Raw genomic sequence first — 19978 nt, forward strand, 5'->3', positions numbered from 1 at the left:
AGTTTTAGAAGGTAATTTAGTTAGGAAGTCACGCATCCGCTTTGTTTTTGGTACAGGTAGAAAGTAACTAATTTACTGAGGAGAATGAGCCTTAGGACTAAACCAGGGCTGTAACAAAACAATAAGTGAAACTGGGCCCAAACTAAAACCGGGACAAATCTGAATGCACCCTGATCGTCTCTGGAGGGAAACTGGTCAACTGCACTTGATCCATCCTTCAAAGGCGTTGGGGCACCTTATCAAGCGCAGTGGGTGCCTCAGTGCTGCACCCGGAGGTCCATGTCCAGATCTTGAGCCTGGTTTTGTCTGGAGTAAGAACAGCCTTAGCATGAGGATTCTACTCGTTTATTTATTTCTTGCTTGGTTTATTATCATCATTAACCTGGATCACGCTAGATTGACCAGTGTATCACTCTGAAGTGAGTTCTACTGATTTATCAATCTTGAACGGTTCTTCCTGAAAGCGATCGGAAAAAGACAGGACATCAGGGCAAATATTTTAATCTGATTGGTCAAAGTGTAACAACATTGGAACATTTTTCACAAACTAAAAAATCTGTAGTTCTGCAAAAATCTGCTGAAGTACATCTGTTGCGTCACAATGTTTGTTTTGGTTTGTTTGCGCACTTCACTTTTGACTCCGCCCATATCATAATGCTCTGTGATTGGTCTGAACCACTGATGGCCTGGGCCCAATTGCAACAGCATGAGCCAAGCCAGATAGGCTCACAAATATCATGAGAATTCATCTTGCTGGCCAGGGTAGATCATTATCACTTTATGTACGTTTTACTAAATAAAACTTGAAAAAGATGAATGAATAACCAGAGAAGGTGTAAAAGCTTGTATTTCAGAATGTAGTTGTTTCTTGAGCATTGCCATGGCAACATACTCGCAGCATGTCTTGACAGAATAATGAAAAGGACACGCAGAAGATCGCATCACACACAGCCTAAAGGTTTCCAAATCCCTAAGACCAAGAGAGTGCAGAAAGGAGCCAGATCTACACAGCACCTCATAGCACACAATGACCTTTACTCAACACTCCATACAGGACCAGGTTATATTGGCTTTTCTTGGAGGTTTTCTCTTTCCAAATCATGTCAACAATTCCAAGAAATATACAAACAAATATGTGCATGTAAATTAATCCTGAAAGACAATATTTTGTACTTCCAGTCAGCCAATCCCAGCCTGCTACCTTTACCTCTGCACCAATCACCTCTTTATATTAATATAAATATCTATTATACACACTCTCTTTCCTTCAAGTTCGTATCTTTTCTGCTTAACCCTTCTTAATGCAAACTCCACCTTTGAACCATCATCTCCTAATCACCACAAGATTTTAGTTTCAGACAACATCACAACATTCTAGGCTAATAATACACTGCTAAAGGGTTCTAAGTGTAAGATGTAAGTCTGAACACTCAAGAAAATGGATTTAAACAGCACATTTTCAGGAGCTTGTGATCAATGTGAGCGTTCATGGACCTGTTTAGGTGTTTGATTTTTACCAAAAAAAGGTGAGAGTGAAAAACTACTGGCTAATGTTGGCTAGCTTTTGACTAATTTGATGTTAGAGGGACTTATTTAACAGCACAAATCAGCCCACCTGTTGTAGTTCCAAGTAAGTCATCGCTTTCTGGTCAGCTCAGATTAAAGTCTAACTGAGTAACGGAGCTTCAAACAGACCAGTGCCTACAGTTAGCATCACTCGTCCAGGGAAGGTTGATGATGTCAGCTGCAAAGTATCAATAGGGATCTTATTTGTTTGCATACATGTTCCACGTGGCATTAAACTTATCTAACTTAAACTCAAAGCAATACATAGAAAGCGGTAGAAAAAGTACTCATCCAGATCTCGAAGTTGAGATAGATTTAATAATTATGCACTTAGCCGCGGTGAAGGAGAGGCCATCAGAGGACAATAGGGTGAATGACCCATAACGAGACAGGTAAACAAGGACAGGGCAGTTTCAGGTATAACTGCTCCCTTAACAGCAATAATCTCGCTATGGGCATTATAAATTCTAGCTCCTCAGACTAGCGCCGTCAGATTGAAAATAGCTTCTGGATGGGATGGCAATGTCTTGATTGCGTCTGACTATCTCGGACCATTCTTGGACAAATGAGGGAACACATGACTTGTTTTTAAAGAGGGGGTGCAAAATAGGTTTTCCCTGTGTTTTCTCTGTATTTCTATGGTGTTTTCCCTGCATTTTCGTGGTGTTTTCCCTGCATTTTCTACAGTGTTTTCTTTGCATTTTTTATGGTGTTTTCCCTGTACTTGTGTGGTGTTTTCAATGCATTTTCTATGGTGTTTTCCCTGTATTTTCGTGGTGTTTTCCCTGTATTTGTGTGGTGTTTTCCCTGCATTTGTGTGGTGTTTTCTTTGCATTTGTGTGGTGTTTTCCCTGCATTTATGTGGTGTTTTCCCTGCATTTGTGTGGTGTTTTCCCTGCATTTGTGTGGTGTTTTCCTTGCATTCTTGTGGTGTTTTCCCTGCATTTGTGTGGTGTTTTCCTTGCATTCTTTTGGTGTTTTCCTTGCATTTGTGTGATGTTTTCCCTGCATTTGTGTGGTGTTTTCCTTGCATTCTTTTGGTGTTTTCCTTGCATTTGTGTGATGTTTTCTCTGCATTTGTGTGATGTTTTCCGTACATTTGTGTGGTGTTTTCCCTGCATTTGTGTGGTGTTTTCCTTGCATTTGTATGGTGTTTTCCTTGCATTTGTATGGTGTTTTCCCTGCACTTTCATCGTGTTTTCCCTGCATTTGTGTGGTGTTTTCCCTGCATTTGTGCAGTATTGAACATATTGTCAGTGACATTCACCTGCAGCTCTCTGTCCACTGCTTGGTCTGTCAGAATTTAAAGATTTTAGCTCATCTCATCCCTCATAGACAGTACATTACAGCGGAAATGGTGTCACTTATTTTTAGTGCCAGTTTTAGTGCCATGCTTTGGACCATCCCAGGCAAAACATTAACTCCATGGTGACAAGCAGGTGACGGACCTTCACTGTAGAAAAATTACACCTTCCATCTCTTTTGGTTGAAATATTGCTAGTTGAAGTAGTCAGTTGTGAGCCCCTTAGTGCTAGCTAGTGTGTTAATCTGATCCTCCGAGCGGCAGGTGGTGTGGGCTTGCAGTGCGATACATGATGATGATTCATAATTCATAACATTTGGAGGAGAATAATTCCAGCAGGGATCCCCACAGGAACACTTGCCCGGGTGATTGACAGTCTGCTCCACTAACACAAATATTAGTTTCATTCATGGGCTATAACCTAAATTGATTTGTATGTGAAAGACGTAGTGGTAGTTATCAATTAATTTAATATGCAATAAAACACACAAAAAATAATTATGTCTATTTAATTTTCTATTATCTAAAACAAATGTGCAATTATATTCTCTGGGGTTTATATAGCTCTAAAAGGAAAATAAAAGTCCCTGTGTGCACAAATGGAACTGCTATTTCAATGCGATTTCAGGTACATACAAGCAGAGGTGCGTAGTGTAGCTAAAAATTGTACTCAAGTAAGAGTAACGTTACTTCAAAATAATATTACTCAAGTCAAAGTACTAAATAGTAGTCCAAAAAATTCTCAAGTAAGGGTAAAACGTATGTAGGAAAACTACTACTCAAGTAAGAGTGATTTAAAGAGTAACTGTTAAGGTAATTTGAAGGACAAGATATTACATAATGCAACAAAATCTGGTGTTTTCAAAGGATAAAAATGAGAAATCAAATCATATCTCAAGGAGCGGTGCTAGAAAAGTTGTGAAAAGCACTTATAAACTCATCGTGGTGAATAATTAGGATGTTAGGAATGCATAAGGCAAGAGATAAATGTTAGCCGTTAGCTCAGATGCCACTTTTACATGCTAATTAGTATCTAAAATAAAACATCAGAAGGTTTACACAGTCAGCAGTGACTTTTAACAAAACTTTGGCCTCACCTCAATGTGGTTGATTGTTTGTTAGTAGTTGACATCGCCTTGATTATTAATAATTTGAATTTTGTGAGGGCTAATGCTAATGAATATAGGAAAACAATGTAGGAGACTGGTTCCAGGGTTCGAGAAACTTCCTGGATTAGCTGAGTTGCTACGTGGATGATAGCATTAGCATTGAACGCCGCGTCTATTAATTGCAATATCTACAGTCCTAAACTTTAAACTGTTCAAATTCTGATTTAGACTCCATTGCGATTAATCCTGCAGCCCTGATACAAAAACACAAAACTCTGTCCTCTCCACCACCTTCATGCACTTATCGTTACATTCACTTTGAACAAGTTCCATCCAGTTTCTGCTGCTCTGTCTGCATATTTGGGAAACCACTCCGATGGCAGAGCTATAATGTCTGCTCATTCTTTACTGCCACACAGATCCCCGGGCACATCGCTAACATCTCACAAGCTTCTCCAGCTCCTCGTTGCTAATGGAGCTAGCGGCTAGAGCATTCTGAATAATGTAGGCTGAATTATGAGTCCATGGTACACCGGGGGACAGGGGCATTAGCAGAGAGGTGCCACGGGGATGAGAAAACATTTGTTAAGATGCAAAACAGAGGACAGCAGGATAGAAGAGAAAAAAGGATCAGAGAGAGATAAAAGAGAGGTGGTAAGAGCTCTCAAGGATGGGCTTCAGTACAGTATTTTATCTTATGTAATAGACATCAGTATGTGAAATTGCACAACTGAAGTGCAAGGAACTGATAAAGTACAGTAGTCTTATAATGCAGTGCCATAGAGGTTAGAGGATTATACCCACAAACCCGAAGTTTGGTGCTTCAAAGTCACTTTTTACTGTGCTGCTGTTGAGACAATTCACCCAACTTTCCCATAGTAAATGAATGTGGTGTGTGGGTGAAGGCCAGAGGCAAACTGGGACTCCTCATTAACATATCACCACAGAGGAATTATTACCACTACAGAGGAATATCATATCATGAATCATATTCAATCATTATGGGTACATTTTTAAGCAATAAAAAATAAAATTAATAAAATAAAAAAAAATATAAAAAAACTTGTAAAATGTAATTATTGTAAATTGGTGGTTCAAAGATTTATTGATCCTGTCTGAGGGAAATTCATTTTCTCCATTTGACACATCCTTGGAGCAACCCATTAGGGGCAGTGAGGTGCTGCATCTCCAAGATCTTGTTGATAGTCTTGGTCATAACTTCCTCAACTGGAGGATTTTACCTATTGTGCATGTTTTATGCTGCTGGGAGAAACCGGAGTGCCTGGAGGAAACCTACCCAGACAAAGGAAGAAAATGCAAACTGCACAGAAAGGCCTGGGCAACCCAGGAATCAAACTGAGAATCTTCTTGCTGTGAAGCGTAAATACAAGCCACTCAGGCAAGTGCTCGGCTCTTGCTTATATGCAATTTAAGGCCACACAAAAACAACTGAGTAACAGTGAGTCAGATGGTAAAACTGCTGTGTTACAATACGCACTATTCCAAACCCTAAAAGACAACCCCGCCAGCTACTGCAAAACTACGCCCTCGGGACGAAAAGCAACAATCTCAACAAAGGCTGTCAGAAGCTTCGTATGAAAGCACACTGTTATTTCCCTATTGTGAAGGCCTTACAAACATGGCCGCTGCTCGCTGTGCCTGCGGGGACCAGCCAACTCTTGCACATGAATAATGCAGCTCACGAGTAATGCTGTGTAATTGTCAGTGGTTTATGTGGGACTAAACTGTGTGACCAGCCACCAGCCCACGCACCCTCAATGTGCAGTAAAGATGTCAAATAGAGCGTATTTTATTGTCATTCCAGGGCATCTGATTTACTTGCACTCATACAAACACTGGGCCTGCTGGTGTTTTCATAACTCTGTGTGTGTCATGGTTCAGCTCTGCTACTGTTGAATGAGGAATCTGCACTTCTATGTGGATAAAAACTTAAAACATCACCTACTGTTATAATTCATTTTTGTCAAACCAGGTACATTTGCTTGCCTCATTGGTCACCTATGATTTACAAATAACATTTATCTCACCTCAGATTAACAGAGTTAAGTGTTTTGCTCATTGATTCTTCAGAAATCCAGATGTACCACCTGAGATTCATCAGTGACCACTGACATCTTTGTAAAGTGTTGAAAAAGAGTGTATTCTGGATCTCAGGCTTTCTGGTCAAAAAAGTATAAAACTGAGAGTGTTCTGGCTCCAGTAGCCACTGAAACCATTTATAGTTGGTGACATCACAAGAAACTGCCCTGGTTACAGCCAGGTGTTTCTGATTACAAACATCTGTCTGTAATAAGGACAGTCTTACATGAAATCAATAAGCACTGCTCCTGGATACACAAGTTTTATATGTTTTTCACCAGAAAGCTGCAAATGTACCTAGTCCGCACTAAAAATGCCAAAAAGAACCATTACACAATTGAAATACCATACACACAGTTAAGAAGCATGTACTTGAAAATCCACAGAGGTTTTCAAGTACAAGATTAGCCCCTGAGAAATCTACTTCTAAAACCCAAGAGGTGGAGAGATAGTTGATCCATTCAGATTCGCTTTATTGCAAACTGGTTTTAGCCACAGAATCTGGCAGATATATTGTTGTAATGTGTTTAGTGTTTGTATGTTATTGAATGTGTGTAGCTAATAAATTAACTGCCTATTAATGCAGAAGTTATGAGAAAATACATCTAGGGCGTACATCATATTCTCTATAAAAAGCAAAACTGTACCTCCAGGACCACTCACGTACCACATCTGAACACTTGCTTTATAATAGGCTTTTAATATGGAACATGTCAACTTGATGCAACCGTCCTTCTGTCCCTCCCCAGCTGCCCCCTGTCACTGCAGCAGACCAGATAGTGCACAGGCAGCATTTTTATTCTCTTCAAATATTAAAGTGTGCATGACAGGTTTTCATGTTTTTCTAATTATTCCTCGGTTTGGCGGGATAGTACCTGTGGTAAATATTTAACATTGTTTCACATCAGTAAAGTGTCAGTTTGTGGAAAAAAGTTGATGAAAAGTAGAAAAATGCAGGAAGCGCTGACTCCTAAAATGGAATAGTTCTACGCCATCAACACGGGACATTCCATTCAAAATGCAGAGACAATTGGTGCAAAGACGCCATTTTTCTTCCACTTTAAACCTTCATTTAACTAAATAAAAGTGTCATCTATGTATATAACAATTGTGTAGTGTAGATTTGGCCCATAAAGTACACTTGTTATGCAAAATTTACATCATTCCCTCATTAAAAACATACCTGGAGTTGTATTTTGCATCATTCACGCTGCTCAGACTCACTGAACAATCATTTTGAAATTTCCCAGGATTGTGGTGTCGTAGATAGAAACCCTGCACCGTCTATAAAGTCTATATATCATCAGCAGACATGTTTTAAGCAAAATCACATAACATTACTGTTGCATGCTTACACTAAAATGCTCGTACATGTTGATCATTTCTTAATTTAATTGTTTTTGCTGTTGCAATTCTCTCTGCTGCCAGTAGATGTCAAGCTACACCAGATCCTAGCACTGAGGCTGGGAAAGTATGTCCGTTTTAGCCATTATTAAAGTTCTAAATCACAAAATTCCAAAGCAAAGGCACTGAAGACCATGTTTAATATTTGTTCTTTAAATAATGGTTTTAACAATTGTTATATTTGCTGCCCGTGGCCAATCAAGAAGTAAAATAAGTAAACTTGCTAAATGCATACTTCCTGATCCATAGACAATAAAAAGCTTTACAGTTAGCTCTTATTTGATTTTATGTTTTTTGGTTTAGTTTTTGTTTTTTAAATGAGTGAGATTAAGCATTTGAGCATTAATTCATGTTTTGCTCCTGATTAGTATTGTTTTTACCTGTCTCTGTGCAGCGCTTTGGAAACTGTTCATGAGTTTATAAAATGTGTTATGCAAATAAAGAGGATTTGATTGGCAGACAGTACACAGCAGACTTTAACTATACGTTGTTGTGCAAATGAGTGGTCTATACACGATGCACTCATATACCAGACATATTGTTTTTTATTTTGGTCCATAATTCCCCTCGCTCATCGCTAATCTGACTAAAGCCTGATTAATTCCATTGTTTGTAGAGAATTTGGCAGTGCAGACAGCAGTGGGCCAGTTATTAGAAGAGCACATCAGTGGAACCAAACCGGGCCAGTCCATTGTGGTGGTATAAAGGCGTCATCCAGCTAACATGTGGCTAATTAAGATGGATGGGACTTGTCCCCTGAATTTTCTGTGACAAACCTGGGATCAAGCTGTGAGGTGGTTACACAAGTGTTTAAGAAAGAGATGAAATGTGGCGGAGAATAGCTGTGGGTTTGTGGGGGAATGAGGCGAGAATGACATTTTGGCATTAAAGACAGCGGCCCTCGTACACTAACAGTAAAACGTTTCCGTTCATTTCAAAGAGCCATTCAAAAGACTGGCTCTTGATAAACTCATTGCAGAGAGAAACGACCGAGGCTTAAATGTGTTTAAACTGGTTCAAACTGAGAGTGGGAAATTAAACTATCCATAACTGAAATAAAACAACAATAATAATTTAAAAAGTAACTGTTAGTATGATGTCAAATATATTTTTTGTGCACAAAGCTCTCACTCATGTCACCTGCTCTGCTTCTGTTCTGATTCTTGGGTCGGTTCAGCTTTAATCAGTGTTAAAATGCATAAAAATTAGAAAGAAAAAGATTCGGCTCTTTTAAAAAGTGAGATCTGGATCCAACCATTCATGTTAAGGAACCGTTCAAAAGAGCCGACTCGTTCACCAATACTATTCTATACATCTTGCTTCGTATATTTGATGTCTTCCATATGTATATAAAATGCAGAAAGTAGTGAAAAAAAATGCTCAATGAGGAAATGTGTCCAGACTCTTGTTGGTAGTCTGGTAGTGTATCAGCAATTCACTGCACAGGACATAAAATGGACTTGGTTGAACCTGATCAGTTTTAGTTAGTGATCGCATCCACAATTTAGCCATTTACTGTTAAAAGCCCATTCAGCTGACAAAACTGTGCCTCAGTGCTTGAATAATCCTCTTCAGTAACTCGGGTGAGCAAAAGACTTCACCTTTGTTCATTTGTGCAGATAGAGAACTTTGTGTCAGTTTTAGTTTCATGTGGTTAGGCTCAATAAGTACAGAAGTATTAAAAATGCACTGTGCAGCTTTTCTGGTGGACGGTGTGCTGTGTTCTTGTCTCGATGATGTTAATGCTTCTCCTGGAATGTTCCGCACTATGACATCAACTCATCTATTTCCTTGGAGATAGATGGAGGTAGATGAGTTGATTGTGTTGAAGAACAGGTCACATGTTCCACTGGCCCTGCTGCACCTGTCTGTAAATCGTGGTCCTGTTCCAATACCCACACTTGCCAGTCACTAGACTGTCACTAAACAGTCAGCACTTCAGATGACTCACATAGTGAATGTGGTAGAGTAAACATCCAAGCTGCATGAAACAGCTGTCAGCGATGCTGTCAAACTGCACTTCATTCATTCAGTGTTCTTAGCTGGAAAGTCAGCATATTTATTTAAAAAATGATTAGTGTAACTCATAGACTGTATATAAAATGGACATAGCTAAACTGCTAGCTGATGCAAATAGGATGTGAGCTTCCGGCTCCATGGACTCTGGCTCCAATTCTCTTTACATGAGAAAACTCTTGTCCCTCTCTGCTGTCTGACTCATAATTTTGGTCTTAAAATGTTCATATTAACCAGCTCTACATGATCCTGGCATTTTTATTTTGCTATTGTGTCCATAACTCAAGATATGAACATTAATAAGAGACAAATCAGCTGCCTTCTTTCCCCGAGGTTGCTCCCGCTAGTGTTAACAACAGATTTGATTAACAGTGTTGCCAAGCTCCCGCTCCGTGCTAAACCAGCGCTGCGGGTAGGATTGGGCATTACCTTCAACAGCTTTGCTCCTGATTGACTATTTGGTTGCTATGATACTCGCGGTTGGAATTCCAAATATGGAAATCAACTCCAAATTTGCCCCTTAACTGCAAGCCTTGATTCAACTGGAGCCGAACGCTATAAGTGACGTCACACTCCCTTAGTCCTCTTCTTTATACGGTCAATAGTTTAACTGTTAAGCCAGTCCTTTCCTTTATATGCAGTTAGCGCTCACTGCTAAATTGCCAATCAGTTGCTCAGGTACATGTGCTGTATGAAAAGAGTCAAGTGAAATGCACTGTTGCCTGAAGACCTCGTCGCTCCATACTTTGCATGTTGAAAAACTGGCACAGGATGTATACATCACATGAACACACATCTGAAGTGCGCAAGCGCTTAAGTGCGGCTATTGGGCAACAAGAAGCTGAAACCCATGAAATAAGTATTGAAAAAGTGCGTGTTCTTGGCTGATCAGGCAAAGGCTACTATATTGTTATTTAAAAAAAATCAAACCAGAAGAGCAGATTTAGAATTTTGTCAGATATACAAATATTTGAAACACTGCCCCTGAATAATAATACAAGCCTTTTTGCATATGCTCTCTCTTTAACCAGCTCTGCACTGCATGTGATAAGGGTTTTTAAAATGCACCAGAATACAAAAATAAATATATCAAAAAAGAAAGAACACAAAACAAAATTGCCCTATCCAAAGCAATTCAAACATTTTTGTTCACTTTCCCCGTTTGTCAAATTGTATTATAGATTAAGAATTCAGCAGAGGCACATAAAACTTCCCACTGTCCTGTATAAATAAGCAATCCCAGAATTCATTTGGAAAATTGGACGCTGTTGATGAAAACCTCCAATTTCACTTTCCTCTCGCATTACCTCTTTGTGATACCAACCACAGCCACCTTCACGGAGAAACCGCAGAAAATCCTCCATGACTAAAATAGTAATGGAATGTTACATTTAAAAAAAAGTTATTTGTCAAGATGTTTTTCAGGTTTGAAATATAAATTACAAATATGAGATGGATTCTCCAACTCCAAAGTAAGCTCTTCTCAAAATATTACTCAACCAAAACAGCAAGAGACATTTTGGTTAAAGATACACTATGTAACTTTTCTATTGCTTTTCTATTGTAAATTTTCTACTGCCATGGAGATGTTATTGGTTTGCTTGAAATGTTCCACAGTAGAGCGTTAAAACCTTGTCTAGTATTTTTTTCCAGTACAGGTTTTTATTTTTATAACTTCCTTGAAAAACAACATTCTTATTGTGAATGGGCTCGCCTTTCCATAGATCTGACCTGGAGATGGAGAAGTTTATTTCCAAACTGTGGGGCATTTTATCTCCATGGAAACAATCCTCTTCTAGAAAAGTGACACTGGTGCACTTTTAAGGATACGAACAGAAAGCTATAGCCACTGCCAAAAAATCACATCAATATTTCCATAATTGATACACAGTACATAGTATTTCAAAAGTATAAGTATAAGTATGTTCATGTTGGGTGGAGGTGGGTAGTCCTACCTCGTCCTGGTAAATGAAGAACAACATAATGGACAGGATCTCCAGGAAGAAGATGAGCAGCAGCACGATGAAGAACTGTGGACACAAAGAGGACACGAGTTACTATGGCAACAATCGTCTTTTCCATGTTTGAAATACATGGTGTGTTTTCATGTCGTTATCATAGTTTTACACCAGTCTAGTAGTTTGTGAAGAAAAGTTCAAATAAATACTACAAAAATATAGGACGTTGCAGTGAGTTCTTAAACATATGGATGATAGGAAGCTAGTGGGAGAAAGTAAATTCTGGAGGTTTTGATGTTATGAGTCCAGGCAGCACCCAAAGGCCCCCCCCAACTCTCTATGTGTTCATGCAGGAGCTAAGGCCCCTCCCCACCACCTTCCTTCGTGTCTAGGTAGCACCCACGGACTCTCCATCTCTCTATGAGCCCAGGCAGCACCTATGGACCCCCTCAAGTCTCCATGAGCCCAGGCAGCACCCAGCGGCCTTCCACCTCTCCATGTGGTCAGGCAGCAACTAAGGCCCCTCCCCGCCACCTCCCTGTGTATCTAGGCAGCACTCACGGAATGTATTTATAAAGGACTACTTCAAAAACTGCCAGAAAACCTCACGTGCTTGATAATCATTGACATTGGAACATTTAATACCAGATCATATGACTGCATAAGGCTGCACCCACCTTCACCTGATTTTAATGTTTTATATGGACTTATACTTATTTGTTTTGTTTATTTCCTGTTTGTATTGTATTTTCAACAGGGTGCCCTTGAAAACGAGAGTCCACGTCCTCTCATTGGGTTCCCCTGTATAAATAAAAACTGAAACAGAAAGAAAGGAAGATAGTGACTTCTGGAGGTTCTGACGTTTCACATGAGGCAGTGATTCATGCGTGTTTGAATAATCCTGTATCATCTTGCATTTGAGGCTTGAGTGCTCAGAGAATGTTTTCACTTACCAGTACTTCCTATCCTCGCCTGCTCCTTACTTACAATCATAAAAACAATCAGACTTTGATTTATACAGTCACTTTATAACTATTGAAACAGGTAAATGCAAATCTGCTGCTTGCTATGGACTGTGGGGAAATGTCACTGTGAAGAGGTAGGTTAGTTTGGAACAGGAAGTCAATGGACAAAATAATAATGTACATATGGAAGAGTTTAATATTAAAGGGGACATATTATGACATTGTCGGATCTGTGTTATAATGGTGTTTCCTCAACGCAAACATACCTGACGTTGTGTTTTGTTTCATTTACATGTTTAACACAGAAATCCTGCACATTTAGGCTGTGTCTCTCATAGTGAAAACACTCTGTTCCACCTTGTGATGTCATGTGGTAATACAGGAAGTGCTTGACTGTGTTTTTAAACTCCATACACCTTCACCACAGTCATTTGGATAATTTCAGATCTGGAATTACCAATCTCTACTGAAGACAGTCCAATAATAAAGGATTAATCAAACATTTGTGAATAAAACACAACACAACTTCAGGTATGTTTTTGATGAGGTAATAACATTATAACAACTTGAGTAGGAATTAAACCCGTTACCCTCTGGTTCATGCACTCATGCTTCACCCATTATGTCCCCTAGTTTTTCACATCACCCATTTCGAAATTGCGAGCATCTCTTATAACCCGCTGACCGTTACTGCATTTCAGGAGAAGGAGAATAGAATAGTAAAGTGTGCTGCAGTCACATTGGCAGTGGACTCTAAGCTCATATATTTTAGTGACAGCTCAGAGCACATATAAAGAGAGGTGCTATATTTCAAAATGTCCAGCACCCAAGGGCCCCCCACCTCTCTATGAGTCCAGGCAGCACCCAAGGGCCCCCCCTCCCCACCTCTCTATGAGTTGAGACAGCACCCACGGACCACCCAACTCTCAATGAGCCAAGGCAGCATCAAAGGGCCCCCCCACCTCTCTATGAGTCCAGGCAGCACCCAAGGGCCCCCCCTCCCCACCTCTCTATGAGTTGAGACAGCACCCACGGACCACCCAACTCTCAATGAGCCAAGGCAGCATCAAAGGGCCCCCCCACCTCTCTATGAGTCAAGGCAGCACCTAAGGCCCCTCCCCACCAGCTCTCTATGAGCCCAGGCAGCACCCACGGGCCCCCGATCTCTCTATGAGTCCAAGTGGCACCCACAGACTCCCCACTTCTCTATGAGTCCAGGCAGCACCCAAGGGCCCCCCACCTCTATGAATATATTGTTGCAGGGTCTGATCACCTATGCATCTTCTTTTAAGACAATTTTCTCCGATCTGTCTCAAAACTCACCATTCAAATTGTCCACTGAACATTTCTGCATTACTAAAAGTTTTTAGTCCAATAAGTAATTTATTTTATAGAGAGGGTATTATATATATAATATACATCTTTTTTTTCCTTTCTCACATGCTACAACATTGTTCCCTCATCAAAAACATGCCTTATAAAAAGGTTTTATATGTAATCCAAGAATGTTTGAGTAATTTAGCGATCTCTCCTGTACACGACAACCTGACAAACCTGATCCGATGTGCAGTGGTTTCATTAGCGGGATGCAAGCTTGTGTTGTGATAGTGCTCTGAAGAGGGAGCGACTTAGCATGGGGAGCAAGGCGAGGGGAAATACATAGTTTTCCGTGAATATAGCATTTTCAAAACAATAAAAGGTAACATGTGACCTAAATATGTTATGTTTTTGCAGCTAATACAACCATAAAAAAGCCCACTCTGTAAAACGTCTTCTTGCTTTTGATAATTTGAACACTTAAAGTACATATGACAGGTTTGAGTGCTTTTTAACGAGTTGAAATAATTGGCCCTTGCCTGTAACAGAGTTGACTGTTGCCATAGCTTCTTGTGCATTAGGACTTGTTTAACAGGAGTATTTGAGAATTGCACTACTCTCTGGCTCTTATGAATATTTAATGCATTTCTACAGCACATAATGACTCTCTGTGAATAAACTGGATGTACACATTCTGCTTATACGTCTGTTCAAGAGGAGCCAGGGGAGTTCAAATACAGCTACTGTGTGAGAATGCAGCTTATTCACTGTTTGTACGTCTGATGCAAACATATGATGTTTTAATAGAATGGACTAATTATTTTACTACTACTGTTACAGCTAGTACTACTATTGCTGCTGCTGCTGCTACTACTACAACTGAAAGCATGATTTTTTTTTGCTTCGTTACATTACTCTTAAGCCCTGTGTTGAATACTGTGTGTTGCAACATCGAGGTGTACTTGTTTCTCTGTAAGAACGCGAAACATGTTTATTTTAAGAATGGACACTGGCACTGGAATCTGCTACTTTGGTAAGATGATACGAGTATTCATCTTTCGGTTGACAAGAGGCCTTGTAATACATCTTTTCAGTGACTGCAAGCATCTTTTTAGTGACATATTCTACCTTCATGTAAACAGTTACTGGTGTATCCATTTATGACCTTGTACGAACAGTATGCAAGTATAGTTTAAGTCCTTATAGGAACAGCCTTCTACAGATAGTACCTTTCTTGGGGTATAAGTACTGGATGGTCCTTGCTCCTTTGTAATGGAACACACAAACTCACTCAGACACACAAACTCATACGCACTCACACTCACAACTTCATTCATCTCATGAGATAAACTTCTTTCAGCTCTCTGCCTAATCTGGAATATCTTCCTTCATAATTACAACAACTACTACTATGACTGCTACCATTACTTCTACAAGTATGACTGGTACTACTACTATTATTGCTACTGCTATAACTGGTACTGCTACTATTATTACAACTACTATCACTACGACAACAACAAGCCCCAATCAACATTCGCTACTACTACTACTACTACTACTGCTACCTGCTACTATTACTACTACTGCCTACTACAACTACTTCAAGTACTACTACTACTACTGCTGCAACTACTACCACTGCTACTACCACTACTACAACTAACTACTATTACAACTATTACAAATTACAAAAACACTGAACATGATGTCACTGAAATCCAGTTGATTTAAACCACTGATCTGATTGGTCACTACTTAAACCCCAGAATCAGTGCTAGTGCAGCCTCTGCAGTTCAGTGAGTGAATTCTGGAGGTTCTGAGTTTTCACATGAGGTCTGTCCATATACTGAGAATGACAAAAACTTGTATGTGTCCTCTATATGCAGGTTAAGGCTCTGGCAACCCAGGTTCAGTTGTGACTGTAATACCTTTTTAAAAAAAACTGTGTAGAAGCTCTGTAAGAAAGTCTTATCTATCAAACCTGTGTAATGTTTTTGCCAATAGTGCAGCTTTAGAACTGCTTTTTCACACAGAAAACTGGAGCAGGGTGGCCCACACTTACAGCTTGGACCAGCGCTTGTCCCAAAGTGTCATATAGTGACTCACATGGCTCTTTCATATAAGTTTTCAATCGTTTTTGCCACCTGCAGCCAGATTGCCTGCTAATGTAAACAAACATAAACCAAAGAAAAACATGCATAAATTGCCCAAATATCCGTATTAAAAGTTTTTAGGAAAATTCCATCTGCCCATTGTTAGATTAATAGCCCTTTCTTCCCGTTAAAGTTTATGAAAAGTCATATAAAAACCAAGATGACGCAAATGTTTTCGAATTAGATGAAGGCGAAGAATTTTGGTTCTACTTTTATACTTTATGGTGAGGAGAAAGGAATGTACATGTCTCGAGAAAATCAAATGTCTTGTAAAACCTACACATTGCAGAGTACACAGGAGCTGACACAGTAATGTTATGGCTAGACCTAAGCCTCCAGCAGCATGTAGGCGACCCCTGGAGGACATCATCTGGGCTTCACTCACGTTATTGTGGACTGAATCTGATTGGTCGTCTGAGGACTTGTGCGGTTTGCTCAGGTGTTCTTGGGAACGTGACATTACATGCTACTTAAATATCATGAAATTAACAGCTTACATACTTTTATACAGGGATTTACTTCATCATTTATTTGTATGTGAAAATAGATAGAGAGATTTTCAATTAGCTGATGAAATTCTGGGTCCATCAGCAGCGGGGATAGCGGTGTCCGGCAGTATGTGAGATATACAAAGTTGTAATCCTACGCTATGATAGATTATTTCTACTACTACTAGTACTATTTACACATTACATACAATCTGTGGTTAAGCATACACTTTTCAAATGTAATTGTCTCTTGTTTGATGAACCAGGAACAAAAACAAAGCTCAGAATCAGCTGTGAAGTTTCTGGTTGGACCCAAAAGTGACGTCATCGCTTAACAACTCTATAGCCTATTACGTTTATGTAATAGGCTATAGAGTTACTTTGCCACTCATCCAAGTAGCTTCTTCAGTTCTGACAGGGCTCTAAAAGTCACTGTTTTAAGAATATCTGTCTGAAGGAGTATCTGTTGTTATTATTAGTTCAGTTTATTGAAGTACCCTAAGGTGTGAACAGCCACCTGAGTCATGTTTTGCACAATCATTCCTGTCTCTAATGGGTGATCTAACTCCTAATATCACACTCCAATATTATGCAAAGTATGACTCAGTTACAAGAGAGGTAACTGTCTCTTGTTTGATGAACCAGGAACAAAAACAAAGCTCAAAATCAGCTGTGAAGTTTCTGGTTGGACCCAGAAGGGACATCATCACTTAACAACTCTATAGCCTATAATGTTTACGTAATCCCTTATAACTACTTTGCCACTCATCCAAGTAGCTTCTTCAGTTCTGACAGGGCTCTGAAAGTCACTGGTTTAAGAATATCTGTCTGAAGGTTGTTATTATTAGTTCATTCATTGAAGTACCCTAAGGTGTGAACAGCCACCTGAGTCATGTTTTGCATAATCACTCCTGTCTCTAATGGGTGATCTAACTCCTAATATCATACTCTGATATTATGAAAAGTATGACTCAGGTGGCAGTTCACACCCTAGGGTACTTCAGTAGATAATAACAAATATTCCTTACTGTAGACAACCAGGGTGTGTTAGTTTCATTGTCCCTTTTAAGGCAGTTACTCACCCCGTTAGAAGTGAGTAGCCTCTTGGATTAGTGGCCAAAAGTGTTCACTCTTTTGTCCAGCTGAGATATTTGTTTTAACATATATATAGCCTATCACATAACTTGGGGTAAGTAGGACAAACAGTAACTTAAATGATGTAAAACTATGATGAATATTTACTACAGGTACTTTCCCACCAAACCAAGTCGTAATGAGAAAAACACAAAAGCCTGTAATATGCATTTTCAAGAGCGGTTGTATTACACCATCAAGTGACCTTTCATTGTTTTGAAAATGCTACACCCCCTCCTCCTTTTCCTCTGCGTGCTCCCTCTTCAGAGCGCTATCAAAACACAATCAGAGTGCATCCCACAAATGGAACTACTGCACATCACACCCAGGTTTGTGAAACTACTGTGCAGTTTTGTATCATGCTTTTGTAGATTTATGGAAAATTGTCATGCGGGACCATGGGTGATGTCGGCTTGTGGGCTTGTGAGTCTTAGAGAGGACAGCTAAGCGTAAGGAGGGTTCAAATAGTGCCCGAGAGAGATCGCAAGATTACTCACACATTTTTGAAGAGGGAATGTTATAAGATAGTACATTTTGCATAATACCTCCTCTAGTTCTTTAGCGACAAGCTTTAAAGATGCACATGTTTTAACCCTGTTTACACTTAATATTGCTGAAAAAACTTTGTGTTTTGTTAACTTCTCTTCTGAAACTCTACCTGCCTAACACTTTCTAACCAGCGTCATTCTCCCAAAGTTCACATTTTACACCGGGCCTCCAAATATGCTAATGCACTCCACAGTCCTGCCTCAAAGGGAGTGGAGCAGTGACAGAGGCGAGAGAGCAGAGCCAGAGTGTCTTTTATACTGCATTATAAACGTGCCCTGAATGCACCACGCTGTTCCCCTGACAGAGGAGCAGAGGGGGGTAAGGAGGTGACAGAGAGGTGGCAGCCCTGACCATAGAATCTTTTATTGATTTGGGATACTACCCGTGGGCTATTTGGTCATAGTTCCTCTCTTCAGTTGTTTCAGAACGTGATATTTGTTTTATAGAAATAATAAGAGACAAAAAAGATTATTTATTGTGATTTGCATTAAATATTTATTGATACATTTGATAGAATTATTGCAGCAGTAGCTCAGTTGGTAGAGAGCTCTGTCCTCTGATCCAAAGGTCAGAAGTTCAAATAATGCTCTGGATGTAAACATTATTGGTAGAACGGTCAGATCTACTGACCCACAGGTTGGCGGTGTGATTCCAGCTCCTATAGATGAATACTGCGATTCTTTGCTTGGGCAAGTCACTTAAGCCACCTTGCCTCCAGAGTGTGTGTACAGTGGTGTGTGAAGGGTGAGGGGTAAAGCCTTTGAGCGCCTCCAAAGGTAGAAAAGTGACCATTTACCATTCCATTAACCTGGCCTAATGAATTGAATTGTTGTAATAGTTGAGTGAGTTCACAAACTTGCAAGAATCCATCTGGCCCGGCTCGCTGTTACGACCAGACCCAGGCCACCGGTGGTTCAGACCAATCACAGAGAAGCACTGTGGTTTGGGGCGGAGCCAAAGATAAAAAGCCCAAATGAACCAAAACAAACATGGCAACTCTGAAAGACGGAACTCCACCTATTAAAGCAGAAATTCAGACTGTTTTGCTTTTGTATATTTGTCATGACTCTCTGCCTTTTCCCGATCACTTTCAGTGCGAGCTGTTTCAGAATGATAAATGTGCAGAACATTTCTCAGTTCAGAGTGACACACATATCAATCTGGTGTTAACCAGGTGAGGACAGGATCAACACAAACGAAATAAGTGTCAGCTAAATGTTATTTTGTCATGATCGAATGTGATAGATTAGAGCCAGTATTTCATTAGGTACAATGGTCGGGTGTGAAAAGAGTAAGAGCGAGTTTCTGTAGGTCTAAAGAGAGAGAGCGTAAGAGCAAGAGAGAGAGAGAGAGGAGAGAACGACAGAGAAGACACATAGAAGTAAAGAGAGAAAGAGACAGTGGGAGCAAAAGAGAGGTGGAGACAGAGGTAAAGGCAAAGACTGAGAGGATGAGAGAGAGGGGGGGTAACAGGGAAGAGAGGGAGAGAGCAGTAAAGTGTGCAGAGCAGAGCAGTCTGCAGTCCCTGAGGCTTGCACCACAGCTTCATGTTGAGAGCAACTCTGAGGCTCTGAAAATACAAATCTGATCAACCCCTCCTGTTGAGTCAGCATTTGTTACTACATACTCTATACTGCACTGTAAAGTACTTGATACTCTGTACCACACTGTAAAGTACAGGGTACTTTCAATCTTTCAATGTCACTGGTGTAACCTGCAAGGACCAATCATATATGATATAACCAGTGTTGGGCAAGTTACTTCAAAAATGTAATTAGTTATAGTTACAAGTTACTTCTCCCAAAAAGTAACTGAGTTAGTAACTCAGTTACTTTTTGGGAGAAGTAACTAGTTACTAGGCAAAGTAACTACTCTGCGTTACTTTACTCCACGTTACTTATTATGTAAAACAA

The 19978-nt window shown here is 39.9% G+C and overlaps 1 protein-coding gene across 2 annotated transcripts in view; it reads right to left on the bottom strand.

The window, feature by feature from the left end:
- Positions 1–19978, bottom strand: part of tspan4a (tetraspanin 4a) — a 406837-nt gene that overhangs the window by 94677 nt on the left and 292182 nt on the right. For both annotated transcript variants that reach the window (XM_055232518.1, XM_033991763.2), the window contains one exon: positions 11454–11528. In XM_055232518.1, coding sequence (XP_055088493.1) covers positions 11454–11528 — 75 coding nt within the window. The remainder of the gene's footprint in view (positions 1–11453; positions 11529–19978) is intronic.

Source organism: Periophthalmus magnuspinnatus, chromosome 3 (genome assembly GCF_009829125.3).
Source record: "Periophthalmus magnuspinnatus isolate fPerMag1 chromosome 3, fPerMag1.2.pri, whole genome shotgun sequence".
In the NCBI taxonomy this organism is placed as follows: Eukaryota; Metazoa; Chordata; class Actinopteri; order Gobiiformes; family Gobiidae; genus Periophthalmus; species Periophthalmus magnuspinnatus.